This window comes from Taudactylus pleione, unplaced genomic scaffold (assembly GCF_031769625.1).
Source record: "Taudactylus pleione unplaced genomic scaffold, aTauple2 ptg000041l, whole genome shotgun sequence".
Taxonomy (NCBI): Eukaryota; Metazoa; Chordata; class Amphibia; order Anura; family Myobatrachidae; genus Taudactylus; species Taudactylus pleione.
In genome coordinates this window covers 37,617,501-37,636,058 of record NW_028284443.1, presented here as the reverse complement: position 1 = coordinate 37,636,058, position 18,558 = coordinate 37,617,501, and the positions used below count along the sequence as shown (strand labels likewise).

The 18,558-nt window shown below is 45.0% G+C and overlaps 1 protein-coding gene across 3 annotated transcripts in view; it reads right to left on the bottom strand.

Annotated features, from left to right (window-relative positions):
- The window catches only part of TPP2 (tripeptidyl peptidase 2), a 133,389-nt gene that overhangs the window by 98,301 nt on the left and 16,530 nt on the right, over window positions 1-18,558 (bottom strand). For all 3 annotated transcript variants that reach the window (XM_088458213.1, XM_088458211.1, XM_088458212.1), the window contains exons 4-7: window positions 8,919-9,023; window positions 8,678-8,802; window positions 8,343-8,506; window positions 552-706 (exon numbers count right to left, since the gene is read on the bottom strand). In XM_088458213.1, coding sequence (XP_088314339.1) covers window positions 552-706; window positions 8,343-8,506; window positions 8,678-8,802; window positions 8,919-9,023 — 549 coding nt within the window. The remainder of the gene's footprint in view (window positions 1-551; window positions 707-8,342; window positions 8,507-8,677; window positions 8,803-8,918; window positions 9,024-18,558) is intronic.

The following is an 18,558-nucleotide window of genomic DNA, read 5'->3' as shown; positions in this document are numbered from 1 at the left end:
ATTCCAACTGTCATAGTAAAAATCATAAAGGGAAAAAAAACCTTGTCCTACAGTACCATGCCAATAGCAACTTTTATAAGGGTGGGCATACTAAAATAATGAAGATGATGTACGGTTTTCGAGTTTGGGACCATATGTATATTCTGCATTACAGAGACCCATCACAGCATGATCATAAGGCAGCCTTACAACATGCATCTATGGTCATATGTCCTTGGTGAACTAAGGAAGATTCTGGAGGATGAACACATAGGGTTCCAGGGGTCTCTACAGGCACACTTATGCCCTGTGTAAACACAGTAGATTGTAAAAGAATGCAGACATGTTATGAAAGAGTTAAAACAAGGATAAGCATAGACAATGCCACTATTGTTTAATATAGACTTACCAGCTGTTGACAGCTCAAATACCAAATATTACAGATATTTTAGAAAGCAACTGTATGAAACTTTCACTTATTTTAGGATTATGGCTAGTATTTATGCTACTATAGGTTTCCACTATTTCTGTAAAAACTCAACCTACATAAATCTAAACAATCAAATTCATACCGCTCTTATTAGTCCTGTGCCAGTCTCCATTGTGCTCAGTCTAGTGTCACCGATCTTTATAGCTAGGATCTGAGCGCCAGGAGCTACGCCATTTCTTTCAGCTTCATCAGGAAAGTATCCTGCAGCAATACTGGCCACGTGTGTCCCATGAGCACCTAGAATATGTAACCACAGATGTTGAAATATAACCAGTCTGCTAGAATAAAGGTCTTATGCTTGTTGTACCATAAATACACCCACGTAAATGACAATGAGGGCTATGAGGATGCAGCATCTGATTCAGTGACAGATGATCTTGGATAAGTAGGAAGTGAAGCTGACTAGGAGTAAGTTGGAATCTACTAACAGCATGTTGTCTTTGTGTGAGAGTTACAGTACTTAATTTAGGGTACTGAGATTTCAAGAAGAATTAAGCCCATATATGGAAAGAACACAACTATGAACTGCTTTTGTATATTTTGGTGTTAACATGAGTTGTTGGGTTTTTTTTTTCCTATTAAAAAAATAATGTCATACTAAAAATGACAGCTGTACAACATAAAGTCACAAAAAATTGAGTGCAATTGGATAAGTTCAAAGCTAGATAGAGTTTGCAGAAGAGCAGGATTTTGCACTGGCTGATGGGAGGAGTCGAGAGAAATGAAGGCTTTTGTTGCAAAGAAGTAGCGTAGTGCAAAAAGTGTATACAAAATCTCATTCTATTTATTTAATGGGAAAAGTAATTTTGCCTTAGAAATATCACCCATTATTAAGTGAGGAAGGATCTCATCCTCACAGCCATGGATTACAGACTTATACACAAGTATATTATCTTCAATGGTGTGTTTTGGCTGCATCTTGCGACAGAAGTGGGAATGCCCTTAGCTCTGGCATACACAGATATCTATAGTGGTGTAGTGGCAGTGGTATAAGTAACAGTGAAGGACATACACAGATTCCAGAATCTAATCAGGCCAACATCAGATTTAACAAGAAGTACAATAATAATACTACAAAGAAGATGATGAAACATTATTGGTAGTCAACTGAAGGTAATACAGTGCTTAATGCAGGTGTCGGCAAACAATGGCATGCGTGCCACGCTGAGCCTGTTTTGGATGGCACCTAGCAGGACCTCCTTGGCTGGCACGCCATCCTGGAGTACAGTGCTGCGAAGACTCCTAGGAGCAAGAGATGCATATAGAGGAGTCTACCTCTCCAACACAGAGCACCAAGGAGGTCTCATATGGAAGTACTGTGGGGGGAAGGGGGGGCAGTGAGGTATACTCATTTATAGGTGAGGGTGAATACTATTATTTTTTAGTTGGTGGGACATACAGTATTTTGTTGGTGACTGTAATTTATTTAACTATGGGTATAATTTGACTTAATAGTAAGGTAATAGTGTTGCCTGTTAACTTAAGTTGGGAGGGATTGGACTTTATTTATTTCTGGGTGCTTTGGGGGTAATTAACTGATGTGGGGCTGAATTTGGGGAGGAAAAGAGGTGTTTCAATCGCTATTGACCCCAAAGTTTGTCTTATAACTTAAATTGACGTGTATAATAATTCAAATATAAATATATTCAATAAATTGTCTTTGGCATGCCTTTATCGACTCAGTTTTCCAGTACATATGGACAATAAATACGCGTTGTTCAGCTGTGTAATGGTTCATATCGGCACGTAAACACACAGACACAAATGTAGACGCCACAGTACACAACATCACTTTCGGGAGCAGGAATACCTACTGACTAGCAGCGGCAGCTCCAGAGGTGGGGCTGTAGCGCAATCCAAAATTACAATAGGGGAAACACACCAACTGCCATCCTCACTGGGTATATCCTCACTTAGTGTTCACTCTAGCTCCGGCGGCAGGCAGGGCGCCGGAGCTAGAGAGGGCAACCTTATGCACGTGCGCCCGAAAAGGGGGCGTGGTCATGAAAAGGGGGCGTGTCTATAAGACGCGTCCCCTTTTCGTCATACTTGGGGGCGTGCCCGGCGCTTGCGGACGCAGCCCCCAAGCGCTGCAGAAAGGGAGATTAGATGCCGGGCGCATGCGCCCGGCGTCTATTCTCCGGCGGTGACCGGGACACCACATGTTTCTCCACCCGCGGGACACTGCGTCCCGCGGGTGAGAACGGCACCCGCAGGCTGTGAGGGCAGGGCGCTTTTTGCCCTCCTCCTGGACAGCAGGGTGCTTTTTGCCCTCCAGAAGGAGGGCAGGGCGCCGCGCCCCGCTAAAACAGCCTAGCGGGAACGCTACTCACTGGCAGTTGGTGTGGCTCCCCTATTTGAATTTTGGACTATGCGACTGACTAGGGTGGTGAAGAGCTTGCCTGGATGCTACTGGCAAATACTTTCAACACTTGCTATGACTTCCTCATGTTTCTCATAGAACAAGGTGTGTGTCAAATTTCAATAAATTACATCAATTACTTTAAAAGTTATAAGAAAACCTTTGGGGCCGATAGAGAGAGATACACCCTGTACTTTGTATTCCCATTTATTAAATAGGTTTCTGTGTTAACCGAGTACAAGTTATCTAATGTCAAGGCTTTTATTGGGGGGTGGGGGAATAGGTCTATATTTTTTAATTGTAAACCCTCAAGTTCCTTACAGGTAGGGAGACCTAATTAGATGCCAGAGCTATAGTATGAACTTTGTGGCTTGTTGAGGACAAGAACATAAACTCATTGCTAGGCTGTCCATGCTTCATGTGCCTATCCAATTTTTCCAAACAGGGTCCAGACAATCACCAACTGGACATAAAAGAGGAGCCTCGGGTTATTCAAGGCTCCTTTACAAAATCACCATTAACTGCTTTGCCTTGGCTCTCTCTCGTCTACCTGTTTTCCACCCAACCGTGGGCCCTACTCTAATGGTTTGGAAGCATCTTCGGAGCAAGGAGTACATTTCGTCTATTTATTCGCCTTTCACTTAGTTAGTTATTAGATAATCCTGCATATCCTCCTTGGGTCTCGAGACAGGCTTCTAAATGGTGGCTCCAAGCATGTATTTCATGGATTGGTCAATCATATGATTCATCTGGGGTGATGCCTTTCTCTAATATCCAGGCTAGGTGGCATCTTCCTAATAATGAGAATTGGAGGTTTCTTCAGGTTAAACACTTACTTAGGTCAAAAGAGCTTTGCTTTCGTGATTTGACACCTTTTGAGAAATTGGTGGGATCTCAGACTACCACCTCTCGTATGTTATAAATTATATATAAACTCTTAATTGAGAATGGTTTTTCTACACTACTTAACTTTACCAAAAGCTGGGAAAGGGATTTGGCATGAACATTAGTGTTCCTCAATGGAAGTCTATCTTTGAGAAGTCTTGGAGTAGTTCCACCAATATATTTAACTCTTGTGACTCATCTCAAGGTCATATTCTCGCTGGTATCATTGCCCGTCCATTTTATCTAAAATGTACCCTGGGGTGCCTACATGCTGCTGGAGGTGTGGTAAGGATTTGGGGACCCCACTTCATAAATGGTAGTCTTGTTCAGTTTTGCGGGTGTTCTGGGACAAGGTGATTTTGGTTGCACACAAAATACTGGGTCCAGAGGTACCAGATAGGCCTGAATTTTGGCTTTTAAACCTACATGCCTCACCCTTAATTGTGTATAAAAAATATATGAAATATTTCAACAGTGCAGCTAAGGCTGTAATCCCTGTGCACTGGAGGCCTACCTCCCCCCGACCCTGACTGACTGGTTTCAAAGAATTGAAATGTATAGGTCTATGGATGATATGTCTTCTCCTGATCAGTTCAGCGATATGGTTCACTTAGATGGAATTCTGCAAATCCAATCGGTATAAATCCCTTATTGGATCACCTTAGTTACTATTCTCTGATAACTTACTCGTAAGCAGCCCGTTATTTATTTATTTTTACCCCGGTGGTGACCTCCCCCCCTTCTTCCTATCTCCCCTCCCTCTCTTTCTCTGCAGATTTCTCTTTTTGTTGTTTTTTTCTTTTTGATTGTTAATCTTTATTTTTTTCTTTTGAGAGGTGTAATGTGTGTTTGATTTTGTTGTTATGCCATGGTCATCATTTTTTGTGTTATAATGTTTATCAATGTACACGTCTCTGTATGTACTCTTTATTGCTTTGGTGTACTGTACTGTTTTACATTTGTTTATGCACTTAAAATTCTTAAATTAAAATTTACTTGCAAAAAAAAAAACCCAGTAGCCTCGGGTAATTAAGCTTCAAGAACAAGTAGGAGTAAGCAGAACATTTTGCTAACTGTCCTGATTCTGGCGAGGTAGTCTTGAATTTGGATGACTGACCTGGTTAGTCAAGACTTTCATTCAACTGCAAGGACAGTTAGGAGATAGGACCTGCTTCACACCGTTCTGTTCGTGAGGTGGTGGAAGGGGGGGGGCTGTGTGCCTATAATGTTCAAAAATGGGGAGGCACTCCAAAAAAAACCTTCAACTTTAAAGTTTGATGATCTGGCACTCAGTGTGAAAAAAAGTTGCCTACCCCTAGCTTAAAGAAATATCAGTTTATTAAAGGCATATTAAAAAATAAAAAAAGCTCTAGAAATGAACATTTAGTGAAAGTTCAGAAGAATGGCAACTTTGAAAAAAAAAAAAAGCAAATTTATGGTAAAAAAATAAAAAGAGAATGCAAAACAAGGAATCCTGTGGAGAATCTGATTACATTCATGCGTTAGAGCATATGTTAAATATATTAAAAAAATTAAATAAGATATGACGGTGTAATGGTTAGCATTACTGCCTCACAGCACTGAGGTTGTGGGTTCGATTCCCACTACGGCCCTAACTGTGGAGTTTGTATATTCTACCTGTGCTTGCGTGGGTTTCCTCCGCACTATATAAATAACTGGTAATTAATTAAGTATAGGTGTAGAAAGATAGATTTACTTTGTTGCTCTGGGAGTTTTAAGGATTTCGTGGAGTTTTGCTTAGTGTCAGTAACTTGCTGGTACTAACCACTTCTACAGGTGCTGCTTGGATATCAGATACTGTCAGGATACAGAGGGAATGGTTAAGTTCACCCCCGTTCTAGGCGAGTTGCAAATCGCTGTATGCTATAGAAGATAAACCAATGAAAAAATCATCAGCAGACTGAGTTGTCGCACCAAAAAAAGATTTCAGTGTTCTGAAAACAAATCTCCAGATGTAAAGTAAATAAAAATTATAAGCAAACACAATGTCAAATAGTAGACGTGTTTCTGGCAGACAAGAGCACCTTATCTGTCCAGTTATATTGAGCTCTTGGGTATTCTGCATCATCTCTATGAGTGTTGCCCCCCGCTACCTAAAGCTAGTCAGTCCAATGCTGAATAAAATTGGATCCCTCCTAGTACCCTTGGGCTCTGGATACCAAAGTAATTATAATTACTATTGTGCCACCTTATAAAATTAATAAGATCTTTTATAAATATAATGACAATGTAATGCCTGCTTTAAAGAAAAAAAATAAATCTGTATTTTCCCCTTTAAATTATTGTGCTGTTTTATTACTCTAATAAGGCAGTGCAACATCCCCTCATAGAATCAATGCAGAATAGCAAGGGCCATATTGTAAAATTCGTACTCAATTACATCTCCCCATCTGTCAGCTGCCACCAATAGAGAATATTTGTGGCCTCCACCAGGCTGCCTCAATGGCACTTGGAGCCTCTAGCTTCTTGGTAGTTAAAAAAAAAAAAAACAGCCTCCATCAACAATTTCATTAGATTTGTGGCAGGGGATGGCCTCTTTAATCTGTATATCTACAGCCCAAACAAACATCCTGCATTCTTGAAAAAAAAAAAAAAGTCTAGCGCCACTTCCAAGCAGATATCGTCTCCAGAGAGCTGATTACCAGACTCAGGCAGCAGACTTCAGTTTGGCGCTCAGCCTACAGAGACTCCCATAGAGGTTTGTGATTGATGGATTCATTTGATTCTGTTTACATTTTCATCTCAGAGGGTGCCATTAAAATTCCCCTTACAGTTTGGGGGCAACTGTTACAGCTTGGGGGCAATAGCTCAAGTGCAGTGACAAGCTGCTGAAACCTTGGCCATGAACTGCCAATGGGTCCCTCCAGTGACCCACCAGGATAAGGGGGAAGACCTCCTCCCTGGCTCCTCGGAAAAGCAGTAGCATAGCACCACCAGATTTTCCCCATCCCCACTAGACATAAATTCCTCAGACTTCCTATTAAATCATAAAAATATTAAATCTATTTCACATTAATATATACAGCCATCAGCCATAACATTAAAACCACCATTAAAATCGCCTGCCTACAGGTCCCCCTCATGCAGTAAAACAGTTTTGACCCGACAAGGCATGGACTTTTCAAGATCTCTAAAGGTGTCCTGTGGTATCTGGCACCAAGACGTCAGCAGCAGTTGCAAGGTGGAGCTGCCATGGCTCACTCTTGTTATTCTAGCACATCCTACAGATGCTCGATTGGATTGAGATTTGGGGAATTTGGAGGTTAAGTCAACACCTTGAACTCTTTGTCAGGTTCCTCAAACCATTCCGGAACAATTTTTGCTGTGTGGCAGGGCGCATTATCCTGCTGATAAGGGCCACTGCCACCAGGGAAAACATTTGCCATGAAGGGGTGTACTTGGTCTGTAAAAATATTTAAGTAGTTGGTACATGTCAAATTAACATCCACATGAATGCCAAAAGGTTTCCCAGCAGAACACCGCCAACAGCATCACATTACCTCCGCCGGTTTGCCTTCTTTCCATAGTGCATATTGGAACCATCTCTTCCCCAGGTAAACGATGCACACAAACCCGGCGGTCCACATGATGTAAAAGAAAACGCGATCAAACCAGGCTACCATCTTTCATTGCTTTATGGTCCACCTCTGATGCTCACGTGTCCATTGTAGGCGCTATCGGTGGTGGACAGGATCAGCATGGGCACTCTAAATGGTCTGCAGCTACGTAGCAAGCTGCGATGCACTGTGTGTTCTGACACCTTTCTATCATAGCCAGCATTAACATTTTCAGCAATTTGTGCTACAGTAGCTCTTCTGTGGGATCGGACCACAAGAGCTAGCCTTAGCTCCCCAATGCGCATCAATGAGCCTTGGGCGCCCATGACCCTGTAGTCGGCTGATGGGTGTACATGGCACACTTCGAATGCAATACAATAGGCATATTATATACAAATACAGTTCTTGCAACATGTTGGGTGGGGAGAAAATGTTCATTATACCACCTCCTACCGCTCTTAAATCCAAGATGAATTGTTATTACCACCATTTGGTACAGTGTTATTTGCAACATAATTGAGGTTAGGTTTACACTTAAACGAATGCTGCTAGCATATGCAGAGTACACACTAGTCGATATGTCATACGATCCCGCGGATTGGACAGATATATCGGGCACATCATCTAGTGTGTTCCCACTATGTGCACTCCTGCTGCCTGACATCAGGTCGTTCCACGCTCGTGCATGCACAGACGACAGAGCGACCCAGCTGCTTGTGCCAGAAAGTTCAATGGTGCCGGTGAACGACATATCGGGCGGTCAGTCACCGGATCGTGCAGTGTTTACAGACCTCCCGATATGCCGTTCATCAGCACAATCGGGAGTTGCATCAAGGGTAATGTGTACCCAACTATAGGAGAGATGCAATTAAATTTTTTTTTTAAATCAGGGTCCTCACTATACTCGAGCATTAAATACAAAAGTGGTATTCATGTTCCAGCAATGCCTGCAGCTCTATGTACTTTTACAGTCATAAACATATGGCAGTGCATGATCCTGACGCACAGGCTTGTTACAATAACTATTAAAGTAGACATAAAAACTCACCACCACTTGTTACGATTGAAAGTAAATTCCCATCATCATAAATGCATACGGAGTAATTCAGCATTTCGGTTGTACCAAATGATGCATACTCTTGTGCCTCCCTGTAACTTCCTAACACAGTGCAAGCTTCAAGATCACCACACTCGCTTGTGTCCATGCATGCTCTGCAAGAAAGCAAATAAGTCAAAACTCATAAGAGCTAATTCATCTAAAGATTCTTACACTAAATCTGTAAAGTGTTATAAATCCTAAATACAAGTGGTGTGATAGACATTGCATGTAGGAGAGACATACTCTCCTTACATATAAGCATTGAGAAGAACAACACAACCTACCGCCATGATTCCCCATCATGCCACACCAAGCAGTCATATACAGGGCCGGGATCACTGTATTTTTTTTCAAAAGTGTTTAGGATTTCTACTTGGTTTTGAACATCTTCTTTTAGCAATTTTCCCATCTAAAAAAAATATTATATATACTTATAAAATAATAGGCCATAAAAAAAGCATCTGTGGAAAAAAAAAAAAAAAAACATATTCCACCTGCACTAATTCAAGCAATTGTATTTCTAACCTGAGTCTGGTTGTTGGAAGCTGTGTCCATCTCATCCTGTCTCCTGCAGGCTTCTGCAACTACAGCTCTATGGACGGGATCCCACAACTTCTCTTTTCGCTCTTTCTACAGTATTTAAACAAAACAAAATAGTTTTAGGTCCCATTTCACATATACTCCTTATTACATGTTTATAAGAAACACTTACAAAAACATAACATGTCATTTAAACAAATCAAAAGTTTTAAAAAAAGTAGACGTGTACAAAACATGCAATCTGAATGTAATGCAATGACAATTTATTAAATCACAACGTAACAGCCATGCTAGCAGCTCATTTTAATCCTGGCCACACTCTATAGGTCTAGTGAAAGAGTACCGATATATTGTAGTAAAGAGGTCGATATATGATCAGTCTGAGCACTGTTTAACTTTAAAATTGATTGGATAGCTAGACAAAAAAAATACCTATTAATATTTTGCTCACTGAACTAAAGTGCAATTAATAGTTAAAATGTACCAAGGACAGTTAAAAATGTATTTCACATACGCAACATGTGGATGTACCATTTTCAACTTGGACCTCATACCCAACGGTATTACTTACATAAGGTAGGGTTCATTCTAGCACCCTGCATCTGTCACAACGCGTGCAGTTCCCCTCCTGTCTGGGGTGTCGCTCTCTGCTCTGGTGCTTCTAGCACACTCAGCTGATGCAAATACTGCAGAGATGCAGACCAGAGTGTGCTAGAAGCATCAGAGCAGAGAGCGACACAGCAGACAGGAAAGAGGAACTGCACAGGTTGTGACAGGTAAAGGGTGTTAGAATGACCACTAATAAGGTTCCTAAAATATTTAATACTAGGAAAATGCATGTGAACTGTTATGAAGCCAAAGAAGCCAATGTTTGGGGGCATGGCCACATCAACGGAGTAGAACACAGGTTCACTGGCTAAACTCTCATCCTCATGCTTCAGGTCCAGCAGTCTGCGAACGATTCAGGGACCTGATTTTGCATGTCCCTGTTAAGTTCCTTTACAGCTGCGCAGCTTCTGATCCTGCAAAGTTTCCGGCTTGATTATCCAATGGTGGTGTCAAAGTGCTGGTGGGAGACACTTTCTCTGGGGGCGGACTGCTTTTGGCCCCTTTTCTCTGCCTGACTGTGGGGTGAGTTCTTTTGGCGAAGGCTGAAAATTGCCAGCATCCATAGTGACTGACTACCTGTGGGCCTCTTTTCACACACTGTCCACAATATCTTAAGGTGCTGCACACTCTTGGAGCCTACACTTCCTCACTATGAGGAAATCAAGCCATGCTACAGCTAAATGATAGTGGTATGCACAGCTAAAAAATAATGGTATGCTTGCTCATCTACTCCACATGCACCACCAGGGGTCGACACTCAGGGCCCTCCATCTCTTACAGGCTCCACATCCTCACAGGCTTCAGACCACCCAGCCTTTCCAGAGGTCACCTTGCAGCAAGATTTGAAGGTTGCTAGCAACAGTGTGAAAAGGCTGACACAAAATAGGGAAAGTCCAATCTGACCTTTCATTACTACAACATATGCAGAGGGTTGGTGAGGCAAAAATTAGCATTTCCGCTAAAGACTATTATCCACTAAAGACTCAAGTTGTGACTTTGGTCTCTCAGATGTCCACTATGCCCCATAAAATTTCTGACATGGAGGTTCATCTTCGAAGCAATAGTTTGTGATTTGTGGGACTGCAGGAAAAAAAAAATTAAGAGAACTTCTTAGAAACCTGGTTGATTTCTACCTATGGCCGTGCTTGCCAGTTTAGGCACATCTGATCCCCAAAAAACTCTATATATGCTCCAAAGGATCATATATCAGGCGCACTTTAATAAAATTAATTAAAAACAGCTGATTCAGCAGCTCTCAAGGAGGAGCATTTGGGAACACTCCACAAACAGAAATAACAAGCAATATCACAATAAAGTAATATGAATGAGAGCGCTACAATATAATCAATATTTATTAAAGCATTTGTTACTCTAAACAGCAATTAGCAATAACAAAAACAATAAAGTGCATATAGCCTATAAGGCTCAATCATAAAAAATCAAGAGATATATGATCTATACCAGCTATACAAAAAAGAAAAAAAAGTATTTTTAGAGGAAAAATCATCCATAATCAGTTCAATGAACAATTATATTCCCAGTTAAGTAGCACAGTGATGATTTATTTGTAAATCCAGGTATCCAGCAACTTAATTAGGAATCCTGAAAATTAAGTTATGCTGACTGCCGCCCGCTCGCCGACTGGGCAGAGAAACAGGCTAAATGCAACCCACGATGACAGTGTCTCCAGGGCATGTATTGCAGGAGATTCCGCTTATCAGCACTCACTTGCCGGCGTACTCACAGTCTCTGTCCGGTTTTAGTGTATAGGATCACCCGTCTCAGGCTCCCAAGTTCAGCTGTGAGATGCAGTGCCACTCGTGCCGCGGTCTCAATATTTGATGTCGATGCAAATGGAGTCAGCCTTAAACTTCATCAACTGGTGCACAGGGAAAGTAATAGCTAGTATATCCGAGACCTTAACGCGTTTCTCCGTTCTTGTAATTATAACGGTTTCATCGGAAGGTAAATCTCACTGTGTCAAGAATGAGTATTTAAACCCTAATTCAACCAATCGCCAGTTTAGTAGAACACTTAATAGCACTTAATAATCAGCATAATTAAATATAAATCAGTTGTATAATCATTAATCAATAGAAATAAACATAAAATATATCTAATTTAACATTTAAAAATACACATATAAATTAATGATGGCATCGCCGATGTATATAGGTGATTTCATATGTATCTCCAAACAGACTCAATTCGATCTAAATAATCTTTGTCTGGCTGAGATAATGAATTGGTTCATCAGCAGTCTCCCAAGACTAAATCAATTATAAATGTTAGAAGCAAGTAAATACCTCTCGATTTTAACAACAGACCAAATCTTCAAAGACACTTGGCTCCGAGTCATTTCGTAACAAATTTTTCCTCTAAAAAGACTCTTTTTTTCTTTTTTGAATAGCTGGTATAGATCATATATCTCTTGATTTTTTATGATTGGGCCTTATAGGCTATATGCACTTTATTGTTTTTATTATTGCTAATTGCTGTTTAGAGTAACAAATGCTTTAATAAATATTGATTATATTGGAGCGCTCTCATTCATATTACTTTATTGTGATATTCCATCTAAATTGAGGGTTGTGGCTGATGGGGAAAACATTTTTCTTGTCACCACGTAAAGCTGCCTCCTGGTTGGACCGTTGCATGCTGGGAGGCAGACAGCTGTGGATTCATCCTCTCTCTGGAAAGCTGGCTACACACCAATATATGTATAGTGCATCGCCGAGTGTGTACAGCAGATATGTCGTTCACAAATCTATCTGATCTACTATGCAGCACAGCAGATGCCGCCGATCGCCCGTATACATGCTGCAAGACCCGGTGGGGATTGACAGCTCAACTGGGTGGGCAATTTAAATGCCCACCCATCTGAGCTGTCAAGTCCGGCACATCAGGCAGATGAATTGGTATTGCCAGATAGGTCGGCGGGACGGCCATTCATCGACCTAGTGTGTACCCAGCTTAACTCTCCGCTTCTACATTTCTCCCCTACAGCTCCTAACTATACTAATTGTCTTCTAGTGATTTTGCCCTAATTTTGTTTTAGACTGCGTAATTTTCATTGCACTACCTGCTATAGCTGGATGTCTCCATTGAAGTCCCCCTTATATTCACGAGTTGGAATTTTTTTATGTTTTCTGCAATTATCATTAATTGAACCATTAATACCATTATGTTATCTATATATTTCAATACTGTCGAGACCCTTACAGCTGGACAGCCCCTTTTTCTAGGTGGATTTCTTCTATTCATTGCCCTTGCTACCCTGCAGGATCTCGTATTTATTTCTTACTCGGCCTTGTAGGTTTGGTATATTCTGTTTAGTTTAGATTGGGGAATCAAGTATGCAGAAGTTGGGGCTGGTACATGGGGTGTGGGAGATTTGGATATATGTTTTTGTTTGGGTTATTTATTTTATTCATGTGATTGGAGTTCCTGGGATGCAGTAGCCTTGACCATGGTTGGATTCCTATTGGCTGTTCTCGCATACGGGTGGGGTGGTCACTATTTGGTTTAATTGCAGTTATTCTGTCACCCTTGATTGTTTGGTGAAATGCTTAACCACATGCCTGGTGTGGTCGCATCACGGGTTGGCAGCGTTCCCGCTAGGCTGTTTTTGCGGGGCGGCGCGCCCTGCCCTGCTTAAATAACATTCCAGGTACGGTCCCCACCCACGGACCACAGTATCCCAAAAATTGCGGTGCAGCGCACACAACACCAGTGAATAGATTCCGTGCGAATGCGCATGGCATCTATTCACAGAGAGGTGAGAGCTTGAGGGCAGCCCAGCATGTCCGTAAGCGCTGGACACGCCTCCAAGACCGATGACAAATGACGTCTTAAAGACACGCCTCCTTTTCAGCCACGAGCGCTAGAGTACCCTTTAGCACTGCATCCTGCGCCATGCCAACGGGGCTTAGAGAGAACACTAGGTTGGGTACGGGGTACAGGCACTCAGAATCCAGACGCCAGCATCCCAACGGAGTTACAATCCCGACACAACCAGAAGTATACTAACTACCCCCACCCATCTCTCCCTGCGGCCGAAAACTCCCCCCTCCCTTATCGCTCTGCTAGCCTCATAGCTTGGCGTGCTGCCCTCTCACTGATGATACTGAGTTTTTATATCCTCTGTATGTTCGGTATATGCCTCTTGGTAAATGTCCGATTTGATATTCTCCATGAACATTGTACCTGAATACCCGATTTGTTTCTTTACCTACCCATATTGCATAATTGAAACAAGCAAGATTATTTGACCCCACGCGTCACAGAGAATAAAACTTTGTGTATATATTGCGTATGTATATATATATATATTATATATATATATATATATATATATATATATATATATATATATAATATGAGATATGGTAAGAACTTACCCTTGTTATCTCTATTTCTACGAAGTCCATAGGGTTCCACAGGATACCTTGGGGGTCTAGGTGTGACGTCAGTCGCTGGGCACCATAGAGTTAAGCTTTTCAGCCTCCCAGGATGCACTAGGGTCCCCCTCCTATACCCCGCCCCCGAGCCAAGGCACCTCAGTTAGTTATCAAGCCATAGGCCGGAGGAGGAGAAGGAAGAGAGAGAAAAAAAGATCTGGACACATACAAGAATCACATTCTCACCAGAGGGAGATGGAAAACCGGTGACCAGAGCAAAGCCCATCTGCAGCACAGGTGCGACAGGGCGGGAGTCCTGTGGAACCCTATGGACTTCGTAGAAATAGAGATAACAAGGGTAAGTTCTTACCATATCTCATATTTTCTACTTCAGGGTCCATAGGGTATCCACAGGATACCTTGGGGATGTCCCAAAGCAGTATCCTTTAAGGGTGGGGACGCTCCTGTGCAGAAAGGAGAATCCGCCGCCCGAAGGAAGCATCCTGAGAGGCGAAGGTGTCAAACCTATAATACCTCACGAAGGTATGGACAGAGGACCACGTAGCAGCCTTGCAGATCTGAACTGCCGAGGCACCACGTCGAGCTGCCCACGAAGGACCCACAGACCTAGTGGAATGAGCCTTCAGAGAAGGAGGGACCGGTAGGCCTTCATGAAGATAAGCTTCAGAAATAGCCATACGGATCCAGGCTGCCAAAGTTTGCTTTGAAGCAGGCCAACCCTTTTTACGGAAGCCATAGAGGACAAAAAGCGTCCGACTTCCTAAACGAAGAAGTGCGGTCAACATAAGTCCTTAAGGCCCGCACAACATCCAAAGAGGCCTCACCCAGGGAAAGACCCGGTGAGTTAAAGGCCGGAACAACTATTTCCTCGTTAACATGAAACTGGGAAACAACTTTGGGAAGAAACTCGGGCCGAGTGCGGAGCACTGCCCTGTTCCCATGAAAAACCAAGAAAGGGGGTCTACAAGAAAGAGCCCCTAACTCAGAAACACGTCTGGCCGAAGCAATGGCCAGAAGGAAAACAGTCTTAGCTGTTAGCCATTTAAGATCCACTGAGCCCAGTGGTTCAAACGGCGGTCCTTGGAGAGCCCTCAGGACCACAGCCAAATCCCAAGGCGCCACAGGTGGAACAAAGGGCGGCTGGATGCGGAGAACACCCTGCATAAAGGTGCGCACATCCGGGATTGTAGCAATCCTACGGTGTAACCAGACAGATAGGGCCGAAACCTGTACCTTCAAAGAAGCAAGGCGAAGCCCATGATCTAGTCCCGCTTGCAGGAAGGCGAGAATCCGAGACAGACGAAACTCCCGCGGTGCATAACCTCTCGGTCGACACCACTGGAACAACGTATGCCACACGCGATGGTATATCCTCGCGGAAGACGGTTTCCGAGCTCGTAACATGGTACGCACCACAGAGCTGGAAAACCCCCGGGACCTCAGCATGGCCGTCTCAAAAGCCACGCCGTCAAAGACAGCCGAGTCAGGTCCGGGTGAAGGCAAGGACCCTGAGACAGAAGGTCCGGTCGTAGCGGCAACCGCAGAGGACTGTCCACGGACAGACCCCGAAGGTCTGAGAACCAGTGCCGTCTGGGCCACGCGGGAGCTATCAACGGGAGCGTCCCTCCTTCCTGTTTGAATTTCCGGATTACCCGTGGAAGAAGGGAGACCGGAGGGAACAGGTATGCGAACCAGAACGTCCACCGGACGGACAGAGCATCCACCAGAGACGCCCCTTCGTCTCTTGTGCGAGACCCGTACACCGGCAACTTGTTGTTGTGCCGGGACGCCATGAGGTCGATTTCTGGAAGACCCCACCTGTCCACCAGTAGTTGAAAAACGTCCGGGTGCAGGGACCATTCCCCCGGATGAACGTCCTGGCGACTTAGAAAGTCCGCCTCCCAATTTAGCACTCCCGGGATGAAGACCGCTGATATGGCCGGAAGATTGCGCTCCGCCCAAACCAGGATCCGAGAGACCTCTACGAGAGCCGCCCGACTGCGAGTTCCTCCTTGCCTGTTTATGTAGGCCACGGTGGTAGCGTTGTCCGACTGGACCTGCACCGGGCGACCCTGGAGAAACCGCTGTGCCTGCTGGAGAGCATTGAAGACCGCACGGAGTTCCAAGATATTTATTGGAAGCTCCGCTTCTGTCGGCGTCCACCTGCCCTGGAACAAGTGTGGACCCGAAACTGCTCCCCAGCCCCGAAGACTGGCGTCCGTTGTCAACAGGACCCAATTTGGAACCCAGAACGGACGTCCCTTGTTGAGGTGGGTCGTCTGTAACCACCACGCAAGGGACAGGCGAACCTCCGGGGTGAGCACAATCGTCTGGGACTTCAGAGACTGAGGCAGCCCGTTCCACTTGGACAGGATCAGGTGCTGCAGAGGTCTGGAGTGAAACTGGGCGTATTCCACCATGTCGAACACCGACACCATGTAGCCCAGTAACCTCATCGCCGAGTGTAAGGACACCCGGCGGCTGTGCAGACAACTGCGCACCCTTGACTGTAAAGCAGAGATCTTGTCCTCCGTCACGAAGATCCTTTGCTGTCCCGAGTCCAATAAGGCTCCAAGATGCAGAATCCTCCGAGACGGGATTAGAGTGGACTTCTGCCAGTTGATTAGCCAGCCGTGCCGTTGCAGCAGTGCAATGGTCAGGTCCAAGTGGCGTAACAGGAGCTCTGGAGATCCTGCCACCAATAACAGGTCGTCCAAATACGGCAACATGCGAACTCCCTGCAGCCGCAGAGAAGCCGCCATGACCGCCATCACCTTGGTGAAAACACGTGGTGCTGTTGCCAGGCCAAAAGGTAACGCCCGAAACTGGAAGTGGTCTTGCAAACCCGAGGAACTGTTGATGGCGCAAAAGAATAGGGACATGCAGGTAAGCGTCCTGTATGTCCAATGACACCAAGTAGTCCCCAGGTTCCAGCGCCAGAATGATGGACCGTAGGGTCTCCATCCGAAACTTCGGGACCCGCAAAGACTTGTTGAGTGCTTTGAGGTTGAGAATCGGACGATATGACCCATTGGGTTTCTGTACCAAAAATAGATTTGAATAGAAACCCTGGCCCCTCTGGGAGAATGGAACAGGCACTATAACTCCAGCCTGGAGCATAGTGTGCAATACCTTCCGCAGCTCCGTAGCCTTGTTCCGGTCTGATGGTAGACCCGTGGTGAAGACGACCACTACGACCAACACTGGGCGAACTGTAACAGGCGGCCTCCCACCCTGGGATCCCCCAAAGGGAGGCCCGGACCGTCAGGCCGCAGGCTTGTCATCGGGCTTGGGGGCCGGACGTCTGGTACTCCATGCCTGCTTCCGGGGCTTGACCGATTTCTTAGGGCCAGCCTGTCGAGGAAACGACTGTGGTTTGGGCCTGCCCTGGGCCCTAGATGACCGAAAGGACGATGGTCCAGAACCAGAAGGAGCAGCGGCCGACGGGAGACAAGCAGATTTGGCTTCCGCCAGCGTGGCCACAATCTTATCCAGATCCGGACCGAAGAGAACTTCTCCGGTAAACGGCAACGCTTCCAGACCTTTCTTGGAATCTGCGTCTGCCTTCCAGGATCGTAGCCACAAGGTGCGACGAGCAGCTACCGCTGCTGAAGAAATTCTAGACACCAGAGTACTAATGTCTAGAGCCGCCTCGTTGATGTAGGTGGCCGAATCACGGAGATTGCCAATCAACTCCGCCTGTTCGGCCGGACAGTCGGATTCAAAAGAAGCCTCTAATGAATCCGCCCAGCGCTCCATCGCTCTGGCAACCCAGCAAATGGCCATAGCCGGCCGTGCTGCCCCCCATGCAAGGGAATAAGCGGACTTCAGGCAGATTTCTACCTTGCGGTCCGTAGCATCCTTAAGGGAGGACATGGATGGCATCGCCAATGTGGCACTACGGACAAGACGGGTCACGTGAGAATCCACCTGTGGAGGGGATTCCCACTTAGCAAAATAATTATCCGCGAACGGATAAGCCACCGCCAGGCGTCTCTGCGGCTGGTATCTTTTGCCAGGTTGTTTCCACGCCTCCTCTAAATGGTCCACCAACTGACCCGAAAGAGGAAAGACTGTGGCATCGCCCTTCACATCTTTGAAAAAGGCATACTTAGATTTAGCCGCTGGGGGAACTTCGTCCTCAATCACCAAAGCTGTGCGGACCGCCCGAATAAGTCCAGGAATATATACTTTGGACTTAGCATCAGCGTCCTTAGTATGGAGAGGTTCCTGATCGTAAGGATCCAGAATCTCCCCATCATCAGACGTCCCTTCGTCATCCTCATAAGGAGCGGACAGAGACGCCACCGGCCTTTTATGAGGCCGCATCACAGACTCCCCTTGCAACACATCCGACAAGTGCTGTACAGAACTCGTCAGGGAGTTAACCCACGCTGGCTCCTGAGAACCCGGGAGCGGGGAAATAGGGAGACTGTGGGGTACCACCAATTGTCGTGGGAACCCCTGCATGGGTGACGACACCACAGACTGCTGGGACAAACCCATCGGAGTAAACGCGGGCTGCGGAGCTAACTGGCCCACTAAAGCTGTTAACGCCTGAGCGAAACAAGCCCAGGGCGGCTCCTGTACCATTG